Source organism: Xyrauchen texanus, chromosome 8, assembly GCF_025860055.1.
Source record: "Xyrauchen texanus isolate HMW12.3.18 chromosome 8, RBS_HiC_50CHRs, whole genome shotgun sequence".
Taxonomy (NCBI): domain Eukaryota; kingdom Metazoa; phylum Chordata; class Actinopteri; order Cypriniformes; family Catostomidae; genus Xyrauchen; species Xyrauchen texanus.
This window is the reverse complement of record NC_068283.1, coordinates 16,194,246-16,206,818: the sequence shown is the minus strand read 5'-3', so window position 1 is coordinate 16,206,818 and position 12,573 is coordinate 16,194,246. Positions and strand designations below refer to the sequence as shown.

At 37.5% G+C, this 12,573-nt stretch overlaps 1 protein-coding gene across 3 annotated transcripts; it reads right to left on the bottom strand.

The window, feature by feature from the left end:
- Nucleotides 1-941: 941 nt before the first annotated feature.
- Nucleotides 942-7,596, bottom strand: LOC127647982 (ubiquitin domain-containing protein UBFD1-like). 3 transcript variants are annotated; one of them, XM_052132528.1, is made up of 7 exons: nucleotides 7,510-7,596; nucleotides 5,446-5,727; nucleotides 4,099-4,307; nucleotides 3,955-4,020; nucleotides 2,357-2,462; nucleotides 2,192-2,274; nucleotides 942-2,096 (listed from the first exon to the last, which is right to left on the bottom strand). In XM_052132528.1, the coding sequence occupies exons 1-7, from the start codon at nucleotides 7,529-7,531 to the stop codon at nucleotides 1,986-1,988; spliced, it is 879 nt and encodes a 292-aa protein (XP_051988488.1). In that variant the 5' UTR covers nucleotides 7,532-7,596; the 3' UTR covers nucleotides 942-1,985. The 3 variants fall into 3 exon arrangements, with proteins under 3 accessions (XP_051988488.1, XP_051988489.1, XP_051988490.1); XM_052132529.1 differs by lacking the exon at nucleotides 7,510-7,596 and adding an exon at nucleotides 6,578-6,649 and having other exon boundaries at nucleotides 944-2,096; XM_052132530.1 differs by lacking the exon at nucleotides 7,510-7,596 and adding an exon at nucleotides 6,561-6,605 and having other exon boundaries at nucleotides 944-2,096.
- Between the last annotated feature and the right edge of the window lie 4,977 nt (nucleotides 7,597-12,573).

Genomic DNA, 12,573 nt, shown 5'->3' with positions numbered 1-12,573 from the left:
ATTGCCAAGGAGACAGCTGATGTCAAGATTTACTGTAGAAAAAAAGGACTTAAATATTGATGTGTTTCTCATCCACACCTGTTTTATCACTTCTGAACAAATGGATGTAACCACTGGAGTCTTATGGAATACTTTTATGCAGCATTGATATGCTTTTTGGAGCTTTAAAGTTTTGGCCCCTAAAAACTTGCATTGTATGGACCTCCAGAGCTTAAATATTCTTCTAAAAATCTTCATTTGTGTTCTGCAGAAGAGAGAAAGTCTTACACATCTGATATGGCATGAGGGTGAGTGAATGATGAGAGACCCATTTTTGGGTGAACTATCGCTTTGATAGTTTACTACCCAAAGATTAGTTTAGTAATGATTTATAATAATTTAAGGAAATACATATGGATACAAAATGGATCAAGCGTAAATGATCTGTCACTTTTACAACCAACATTTACAACGCATTTTTAAACATGAAAATACCACTAGATAGAGGTAACAAGACTGCCCTGAGAATTTAAATATTAGACCTTTTAAAAAACACCAGTAAATGCTCAGCTTTGGCAGCCAAAAAAAATACTAAATCTAAAATAAAACTAAACTGAAACTACAAAACAAAAACAAATTGAAAACTGCTACGAAATTATGGCAAATTGAATATAAAAAATAAATAAAAATGTATAATAACACTGGTTTGAAGCAGACTGTCAACTGAAGCATTAATACCATGGCTATTTAACCCAGGAAGAGGGAGCTCTTTTGTTGGAGTGACACATGATGATGGCAGCTTTTTGGAAAGCAATACTACTTCTCTACATGCACAAAAGCAACTTTGTTACAAATAATAAGCATATTCAATCTCAACTGTTTAATTAGAACCTCTCAATAAATGAATTCAAATGGGAGCTTTCAAATAATTTGAGATTGAACAAGAAATTCACCAGTGTAAATTCTATTGCATCAGCGTGCTTAAGGTAGAACATGGACGCTTACATCCTGGAATATGGGATAATTCTGAGTTGATAGACACAGTTCAGATAAAAAAAAATAATAATCAAATACTAAATGAGTAAGTATATTACAGAAAGGTCACTGAAACTCCTTACTTTTGGGCTTTATTGAAATAAAAATGCTTTTCATTGGTTAGCACCATGTTTGAAATAAACAACATGCATGACGATCTGGCTGTATATCAGAATACTTACTCATCAACTTGGATATGTGACTGTGTATTTATGGAACATTAACACAGTTCTTCCTAATATTACATCTGAACTGATAGGGAGGGTTTGGGTTAAGGGACATCCCTGAAATTATAACAACATATCAATAAAGTATTGCCTTTTCTCAAAGTATCACAGGGTTTGTTGAGAGAACAGAAACAGAATAATTGTATTCTTGGCATTACAGCTGAAATTCTGCACAGTACCCACAGAAAATGACTAGAAGTTTATGTGCTAAAAAAAAAAAAGTAATGAAATGCAAATAATTTTTTTAACCCGGATAAATTTCATTTTTGAGTGTTACAACATTTGCTGTTTTACATGTAAACTATAGTCTGTGCAACAAGAGAAGCTAATAGTTAAATCAACAACCGTTGTGAATTGTAAACTTTGGCAAGTTTGCTTGAGTTGTACGGTAAACCAAGGAATATACTAGATAAAATCTTCCTATATGGCATCAAACATTTTCTTTAAATAATTTTTTATTTCTATCAGAATACCTACGAGAAATGTATTTGCAAGTTCTGTACAATTCTCTGTTTATGCTTGGGATAGCTTTAAAAAAAAAAATTAGTAGTGAAACAGTTTGAAAAATGGGTTGCTGACATTTAGTGCACTTAAAGAAATCATATTTTGTCCAACAGCAATCCTTCGGTTTGCTCAGTTTATACTTCAGAAAAATCAGTTCTTCAGATTATTGTGTTGGCTCCAGTTAAAGTTTTCAATATTCTGCTCTTAATCCCAATTTGTCAGTGTCTATATAGAGGCACGTTAAAAATACTGCCATTTTCCAAGGACTGTGTCTTTGATTGCATCAACAAACTGTGCAGGCACCCAATAGACCCAATATTGTGAGGCTTCTGTTGGACCCAGCTGAAATGCCTAGGACAAACACAAAATATCAATTAATTAATGTTTGTTTTCTAACATTTAACGCAGAGTTTGTTGATATGACAATGTTAAGATAAACAAGATACCATCATATTATAGTCATCGTGACCCTCTATTGGCTCAGTCACAACATTTTTGATGGAACCCATTGGGATTTTTTCTGTTCTTTCTGCAGGTCAGAAAACATCAAGATAAAAGGAATTAGTATGAATCATACTGTCTCTTAATTTTTACTTAAAGGATAAAATCACCTTTTGTTCCAATCCATAGCTGATCCTGTTCCAGTTTGAAAGTGAGTCGTACTTTTCCACCAGATTTGTTGTACATTCCTGATAAAGGCACTGTTGGAAGGCGCTCCTGTTTAACAAATAAGACATCGTTCGGATGTCATTTGTGCACACAGGGAACTTAATCTGTACTCTTAAAAAGAGCTTTACAGCAAGCTTTCACAGGACCTGACCACTGAACCTAGATTCAAATGACGCAATTCCAGTAAAACAAAAACATCTACACGATGAGCCAAAACATGATGACCACTCACAGGTGAATCAAATAAAGTTGATCATCTCCGAACAAGGCCACGTGTCAAGGTCTTGGTAAATTAGATGAAAGCGAACAATCGGTTCTCGTAGTCAACGTGTTGAATGCAGAAGAAATGGTCAGGAGTAAAGACCTGAGCCACTTTGACAAGGGCCAAATTGATATGGCCAGACAACTGGGTCAGAGCATCTCTGAAACGGCAAGGCTTGTGGGGTGCTCCAGGTTAGCAGTGGCGAGTACCTACTGAGAGTGGTCCAACGAGGGCCAAACCACAAACCGGCAACAGGGTGTTGGGCACCAAAGGCTCATCAATACATGAGGGCAACGAAGGCTATACCGTCTGGTCCGAACTGATAGAAGGTCTACTGTGGCACAAGTCACAGAAAATTGTAATTATCACAACACACAGTGCATTGCACTCTGCTGTGTAAGAGGCTGCATAGCTGCAGACCAGTCCACCGTTGAAAGCGCCTGCGGTACAATGGGTATGCGAGCATTGGAACTGGACCTTGGAGCAGTGGAAGAAGGTTGCCTGGTGTGCAATGCTGCACACAATGCTGTGCCGAGAAACTCTGGGTCCATCTGACATGGGTCACATACCTAAACGTCGTTGCAGACCAGGTACACTCCTCCATGGCAATGCTATTAGTCAATAGCAGTGGCCTTTTCCGCAGCCTTTTAATGCATCCTACCACACTGCATACATCGTTCGAGAATGGTTTGAGGAACAAGATGAAGGGTTCAAGGTGTTGCCCTGGCCTCCAAATTCCTCAGATCTCGATCCGAATGAGCAGCTCCACAAGACAATTTACAGGACTTGAAGGATCTGCTGCTAATGTCTTGGTGCCAGATACCACATGCTTTGGTGGGTCAGAGCTGTTTTGGTGGCACACGGAGGACCAACCGCATATTAGGCAGGTGGTCATAATGTTTTTGGCTCATCAGTGTATATGGGACTGTTTACACAAAGCATATCTGTAATGTTCTAGATGGACGTCTTTGACTGCTGTGCCGCATCACGAGCAGAGCGCTGCCCTTTTATGATGCCGAATCAAGTTAAAAGAACTTTGGAAAAACCTGCCTCGAAACACCTGTGTTCTGTTCCATTCGTTGCACTGCGTCTAGCATTTTTAGGGCAAGAACGAGTTTGGTCTGAATATCCCCTAATTATTTGTATTTATTTTTTGTGAAATATCCAAATTAAAATGTACTACTCCATTACAAACTTTTTGGGTATTGGCCATAGAATAAATTGCAATAAATATTTGTGTGCAGTGTTCTGTTCTTCTCCTCTACTGCTTTAGATTACCTTGGCTCCTTTTATTGACGGCATGACATCTTCTGGTTTTCCTTTATCCAAAACTTTTCTGTGTTGCTAAGAGAAAGAAGTCCAGAAATATAATAATAATAAAAACTTAACAGTTAAGTCACTTTAAGGAACTTAGTTTCCCACCTTTTGCCTGCACAATGGCTCCTTTTTGTTTTCCTCAGCTTTAACTTCTTGCTGTATAACTTCTTTTGGTGTATTTACAGCTAGTACATCATTTATTGTAGACCCGACCACCATTATCTTTGCACCATTAGTAACTTTGATTTCTCTAAGTGTCTTGTCCTCTGGTAGCAGTCCTTTGTACATCACTTTCTGCATAGCGGGTGGAAGACCTAATAACAAAACAATAAAGAAAAAAAAAACTGAACCAAATAGTTTCAGAAGGGTGGCTGAATATACTTTTTTTAACACTAAAACACTCATTTCCTTGCTCTGAAGCATTTTAATTGTGAAATTTTACATGGAGTTTTCTGTACATAAATAATAATATACAGTATGTTTCAAAAGTCTTAAGTCAACATTTTCTGTTTGGCTGTTTTTTTATGCAATACATTTCTTTTTTATAACAACTTATTTTATCATAAGTAACAATTACAATTGTATTATAGCATAACAATTTGAAGGAAAATTTTAATTGAAAAATTAATTTCACTATGTTTTTATTTGGTATGCCCCTTTTTACTATGATGACAACATAGATAAATATTCTCAAGTCTATCTAATATCTAATATTTATCAATGGAGGCAAAGAATTCTGCCCTTTTGTACAAAGGAGTTTAATTAAGATTAATGTATGCATGACCCATAACTTTTAAAGGGATAGTTCACCCACAAATTAGATTTTTCTGTGTCATAATTTTCTCACCGTCATGCCATCCCATATGTGTATGACTTGCTTCTGCTGAACACACAGATTCTTAGATAAATATCTCAACTCTGTTGATCCATTCAATGCAAGCGAATGGTGGCCAGAACTTTGAAACTCCAAAAAGCACAAAAAGACAGCATAACAGTAATCCATACAACTCGAGTGGTTCTGAGGTGATCTGATAGGTGTGAGTGTGAAACAGATCTATATTCACATCCTTTTTTTCCCATCAATGTCCACTTTCACATTGCTCTTTTGTTTTTGGCAATTTGCATTATTTTTGCATTTCGCCATCTACTGGAAAGGGAGGAGAATTTATAATAAAAAAGAACTCACAAATCATTTAACCACTGAAGTCTTATGGATTGCTTTTATGAAGCCTTTATGTGCTTTTTGGAGTTTAAAATTTCTGGTCACCGTTCACTTGCGTTGTGAGGACCAATATAGCTGAAATATTATTAAAATATTTGTTTGTGTTCAGAAAAAGAAAGTCATACACATCTTAGATAGCATTAGGGTGAGTAAATGATGAGAATTTTCATTTGTGGGTGAACTACCCCTTTAATATTATGTACAAAGACTTATAATCTTTCCAGTATTACCAGTGAGTGTGTGAATCTTCTCTTTCAGCTTAGCCCCAGTGCCATCTAAAGGAATTTTAAGATCATATTTGTTTTTGTTCCAAATGATTTTCACTTCCACCATCTCTTTCCCGTCATTGCTTTCCTCTCCATTGCTGACAACAGGAAGCTCAGTTGATGTGCTTTCACCATCGGTAAGAGATGCTTGTTCAGTCCCGGCTGCATCTCCTTTCCCAGGAGCCTCACACAATACTTCTGGTGCTTTCTGCATGACCTCATATTCCATTTCTCCAACCTCACTTCCTGTGGGAACAATTGCAGAATTATAAGAGAAATTAAACAGTTAGATTTTTCGATCATGTTGACATGTGAAGAGGAAAATGTGGTGCAAATAATATCAGACTTGTTTCACAAGGTGGACTAATATGAAAACACAATTTACATTTATTGACTATTCCAATATACAAGAATTTTCTTTTATTTTATTTTGCATTTTCTTTTAAAGCTAACTGACAAGCTGCTGACCAAAGGCGCAGAAGCATCTACAAAATTATCCTACCGTTATTTAAACCCAACTGTTGAATTAAGACAAAATACTACACCCATGACAGCCTTGATCGAGGCAGTTTTTCGTAAGAACACACGACTTACTCAGCGACAAGTCACCATCTCCAAACTGCTGGCTATGATAGAACAGCTGGATGGTCGAACTGATAACTTAGCCAGCCTGCTATGCTAATATTCGCAAGATCACATTGAGATTGTGTCTCAAAACCTAAAAAACTGCCTACCTGTCCAACATTGGGCATCTCACGCGCGTTTGGGACGTTCATTCAAAATAAACATATGAAACCCGGGATTTCTTTTCGAAAGTTCGAAAAATGTTCGAAAGTTCCAGACGCGTCTTTGATGCCCCAAAAATGCAGTCTAGCTAGACAGCTCAATAGGATTTTTGACACAGCCTAAGTTTTCGAGATGGCTGTTTGGAATAATCACAAAATATCTGTCTATTTTATTTTATCACTGACAATTTAAAAGAACACCCATTCAGTGTAATACAAGTGCCAAATAACTGGAATCTGTATTCTAGGTTTTTACACAACATAGCAAAGACAGGGGAAATAACATTTAAGTACATTTTCATGCTACCCACCATCCTGCGCCGCCATGATGATTGTGTACAATATGAGGAAAGGCTTCTGGGAAAGAGCGTGCTGTCAGTGAATGAACCCTTCGACTTTCCGTAGTGACTTAGAGCGATTTTAAAACGTACGTAATCTCATTCGAGGATTCCAGATGCTACGTGGATCTGCGAACGTTCGATGTTTTCCAAATTATCGTGATTGACATGTGCTCGGTGGACAGTGTGTATGGATCAAAATACTTTATGAATGTAATTGTATTATAATTACCAATTATTGAAATTATAACTGTATCGGATACAGTTACTTATATTTTGTATTTGAATAGGTGTGTGCGATATTGACAAAAAAAATATTTCTCGATATTTTCTGGGATTTTGTCGATAACGATAAACAGACGATATCAAAAACATTTTTTTTGTAGAAGTCTTATATTGTACTAGTTCCCTCTTACAACATATTAATAGCATAACATAATAATATTGATTGTTGATATTATTAATCAAAACAATATATTGAATGAAAAGAGGTCTTTATTATTTAAAACTGAAGCATTCAAGTAAGAACAACACAAAACACTGCTCTGCTGTAAGGTGAACTGTGCAGCACTGTAAACAAAGTCCACAATTTAAAGACAAAAACGTAAAATAGACTTTATAATTTAAAGTAGTCACTAGGACAGACAAAAACACCAGCTTGTCCACAACATCTGGCTTGAGAGCGGCACAGTGACATGTTACAATATTTCCTCCTGTGCTGAAAGCCCTCTCAGAAGGCCTGCTTGAAGCGGGGATGCACAGGTACTTTTTTGCTAGCTTCCCCAATCTAGGGAAATATATTTCTTGTGTTTTCCACCAGTCAAGTGGATTTACATCACTGTCCACCTCAGGTATCATTTAGTAGTTCTTGATCTCCATTTCAATAACAATGTGCAGAGACTCACCTCTGATTTCCTGTTGTTTCATGAAATAACTGCCAAAATACTTTTTTGCTGGCTCCCTGGTGTCATCATCACCTGCTCCAACTTCTGCTGTCACAGCCTGAGCAGAAGCAGTTAAGGGGCCTGGGGTAGGGCTGTCTCCCCCTGCCGTCATAGCTATGAGTTCTGTCATCACTGCTGTCCCAATGGCTTTGATCCTGTCATTGTCATTGTAGCAGTTTTTGAACCTGGATGCCAAACTTAACAGCTCATCCACTAATCTTCTGTGTACTTGGTGTACAGGTACTCCAGAATGGTTTGTTTGATTTTTTTGGTTAGGTCTGTGTCATCAGACTTTACCACCAGGACTTCAGTGTTGAACAAGGCCAACACAGGTTTTAAGTAAGAAACTGTTACAAGTTGCTCACCTGAAAGAGCGTCTGTAAATTCCAGCAGAGGACCAAGTGCTTTACTTACCGCCTCCAGCACCTCAACATCTTGCCATTTTTTTTGCTCAATAAATCTCTAAATCATGTGCTGTCTTGAGCCCCATCTTGTTGGTGACCGTGACCAGTTTATGCTGTGGAAGCTTCAGCTGCTCTTGTGCATCATAAAGTGCTTTTTTCTTTTTCCAGCTGCTGGAAAAAGCAGCGACCACTTTTTTGCAAACTACAATGTTTATTCTGTTTATTCTATGATCCCGCATGCTCCTCTCTGGAAAACATTTTAAATAAGACATAAAACTTTTTTTGAGTCAATAGAACATTCAAAGTGTGCAGTTATGACATTACAATATTATCTAATATACATTATTTATTTAATATTATAATTTAATATAAATGTATTATATTTAATTTATATTCATGTTATATTTATTATATTACTGTCATTATTATCATAGTTCCTTTTTGTATTTTTAAACATCCCAACCAATACAAGATCTATTTTCCTTAATTTGCATTTCATAGAAGCACCTAAATTGCTTACCAATGGAAATATGAAGCCTGTGTCCAAAATAAGGAAGCCTCTTCCAGTTGTTAATCCGTAGTGCACTGACAGCGTTAGCCTCACTGTCTGTTGTCATGCAAACCATGCGGTCTTCTGGCAGCGATCATGATGCTAGCTCATCAATTAGACATTGGGCAATGATGTCACCTGTGTGGTCATCTGGAAAGTAAGATGTTTGCAAACAGTAGCTTTTCAGTTGCCAGGTTTCATCGATGAAATGTACTGTCAAGGAGAGGTATGTTCAGTTGTTCTGCTTGACCACAAATCAGTTTTTGTGGCAAAATGTGAAATCTTCTGCACTTCATTCACAAGAGTTTGGCGACATGACTCATACAATTTAGATAGCGCTGTTTGACTGAAATATTTTCACTCAGGCAGTGTGTATCTTGGGTCTAAGATCTTCAAAAGTTGTTTAAAACCATTTCTCTCAACTGCTTGAATTGGCACCATGTCTTTTGCGATGTAACTGGTGACAGCGTTTGTTATATCTTGCCATCTGTTGCTCTTTTTGTCATAAGAAACTAGTACTGCATGATTAATTATATCGCAATCGCAATGTCAGCCTGTGCGATTATATGATGGCAAAATGCTGCAATTTTATTAAATAAATAAGTGCATGTGTGGAAGTGACATTCTCTCTGAGAGCTGTTTGCCAATTTTCTACGTCGCTAATAAAAAGATGACCAGTCAGTCTCAGTTTAGGGAGTGGCACGTGTGGTCATTTCATGTGAGTTTCCGGTGTTCAGCGTGGAAATCAGGTGAAGATGGATGCCGAGCAGACCGACACTGAACTGGTGGCAAGAAAAAATAACACAGAAACACAGATCACAGCTTCGCGATAGAGACCCAATCTGAGCGGGATTCGAGACCTGGAGAGATTTAAAGTTCCGCCGGTTGATGCGCACTCTAACACGGAGATGCTCGTCTCTCACCCCCGCTGTCTGCAGCTCGAGTGTCTGATAGAAACGCAGATCACAGCTTGGAGATATATCTTTATTTCATCCTTAATTAAAGTTAATATAATACAGGAGCGTGCCATATAAATAAGCACAAACTCCAAAACTGTCATTCTCTGTGCAGTCAGAGCTGCTTCAACCAGTCGCGAAAGAGACCCAATCTGAGCGGGAGTCGAGACCGGGAGAGATTTAAAGTTCCGCCGGCTGATGCGCACTCTAACACGGAGACACTCGTCTCTCACCCCCGCAAGTGTCCTTTTTAGTTAAGACTAAGACTAAAATAAAAAACAGCTGACAAAATTAACACTAGTATTCAGTTGCTTAACGCAAAGCCAACGTTTACTTGTTTTTAACGTCACTTTTTTGATCAGTACGGTACCACTTTCGCCTCATTTTCAGCCAGGAACACCCCTGGTTATATGGTGATATTTTGGCTTTAAGATAACTGATGCTGAGCAGAGAGAGGTACTGTGCAAAATTTGCAAAATGAAAGTAGCTACATCACGTGGTAACACAACAAATTTATATCGGCACCTGAAACAGCACAGAGAAATGTATGATGAATGCACGATGGTGAAAGCCCAGATTAGTAAAGAGACCATTGAAACAACAACCTGTAAGCCAAACAAAACAAAGCACAATTACAGATGTGTTTGCGACCATGATGCCATAATGCACTGCATGGCAAGAGACATGATGCACCATTAGCAAAATAGGATTTCAGAAAATGATCCACACACTGGACAAGTGCAGCCCTATAAGGAACGTTTTTGCTAAATGATTCTGCTAAAGTTTGTTGAGTGTGTTTTTTTTTAACTTTTACCCTGTCAGCTGCAGGCATGTTGTGTTCAGTTGACTCGTGAAGATTTGCATATTCCTCATATTCAGTGCGGTGGGTAGTTCGAAGATGGTGAAACAGGTTGGTCGTCGAGCTGCTTTTGACTGTAACTGATTTTCGGCACAGTTTGCAGATTGGCGTCTTTTGACTAACATCTAACCTTTTCAAGACCAAACCATATTGATGACGACCCACGTCTAGCAATTAAATCTAGCTTGGGTTGCGAAGTTGTTGGTGTTTAATGATCTTCTCCTCTTGCCATTTCTTCACTCATTTTTAAATTCTGTCATACACACCACAATCTAATGTGTAATATCATGATCTGAATGCGCATGTGCAGTAGTATATACTAATTTGCTACAGCACGCAGTGAATTTTCTGGACACTTAATATGGCTTTTTGATTGGTTTTTGAAAACGAGTGACATACTCGATCATGTGATTTCTCATATCGTTAAAGCAACAATTGTGATATTATCGTAGACAATATATATATCGCACACCCCAATTTTAAATACGTAATACCATTACATATATTCTGTTATTCCCCATCCCTGCATATATTGTAGGACTATCCACGAACAAAGCCATCAAATGAACACAACAACACATTCCACAGTTCAGAGAGATCCCCCACCGAGCCATTAGAGAGTCATAAATCTCCTCCATAGTGCCTAAACTGCTATTAAGACCATCTCTGCAAAGAGGCCTCTGGGTGCAGTGGTCAAAGGCAATAAAAGACAGAGAACACACTCCCTGGAATTCCCAAGAAACACACTCTGTTTTGTCCTCCAATATAAACCAGTTTGCTACATTTACACTCATCAAATCACAAGACATCGTGATTAGTAACCTGCAAACTGCAGCTAAAAGGGAATCCATGAACCCAGTACTTGTGATTTAACCCTATAAAATATACACCATACCTAGCCTTGCTAGCTAATTCTGAATATGACCTGTGATCACTTGTATAAGTGACAAAGTAATGATTATAGCCAATGTACCTTTTAAGATATGTGTAGTGATTTTTAATCTCTTCTAACTAACAAATAGATGATTATAATCTTTAATCTTGTATGGTAACATCAAGTCTTAACTTGATAATATACCACGACAATCAGGTTTCTCATAACGTATAATGAATTATCCATGTTGTAAAACCAATTAATTAACCAGTATGATTTGTAACCTGGGATTAACATGTTTTGTTACTTACACGTATAATAATCATGAAAGAATGTCATATTTAGTATGTAAATGCATGCTTGTTTATGTAGAGAATGTTGATAACAACGAATGTCATGTCTCTTGCACTGTTTTCAAGATATAAAAGTTAATGATTAAACATGCACTATTTTGAGCGGGAGTTCGTAAGAATCCTTCACAAAGGACCATAAATCAAATTTTGAAAAGAACAGCCCAGTCAACCAAGTGACTCTGGAACGTCACTTCTGATTGGCTCAGGACACCTTTGGGGTGTGGCCAATTTCAATTAAAATCTTTCCTACCCAAGGAAGAATGCCCTCTCTCTTCCCTTTTCTCTTTCCTTCTCTTTTCGGAACCGTTGCTTGCATCTTCCAGATCCTCCGTGCCATGTAGAGTCCAAGGAAAACTCGGGACAAAGTCTACGGTTCACACACCCAACGGGAGTCACAAGTCTTCCTTGCGGAAGGCCTTGCTTCAAAGCCCACCTCATCATCCATCGAGACAACAACTATCAAGGATCTAACAGAGATCCAAAACATTGACGGAATGAACTTGCGACAAAGAGCCAAAGAACAAAGCAACATAAAGAACAACACACAAGGAAACGCAATGACATGCAAGTACATCTCCAGACTTTTGCTCAAAGTGCTGGTGTATAAATTAAATACTTTGGGTAATCCAATTGCAAATCAATTTAGACTCAAAGAAGGATAAATGTTTCAAAAGACTCCATAAAGTAAATTTTCTCTGTATTGATCACTTCACATTCTGTCACTACTCACCACTATGTTTCATGTTGTATTTGTTAGATTAGTTTTATGTTAGAATAGCAATAAAGTTTGTCTGTATTCACAGATAATTTGACTGGTATATTTTGATAAATAATCTCATCCCTGTTTTTAAAAGATTTAACCTCGAAGCTGTACCTAATTATGTGTAATATTATTTTCAATAAGCCATGACAATAATATTACTACAATAAGTGAATTAATAATAATTCCCTTATTAAAGCTAATTCCTTACAGTAGAAATTGTAAGCTGATACAACAAGACATTGTATTACGATTTAATGGTGGAGAAT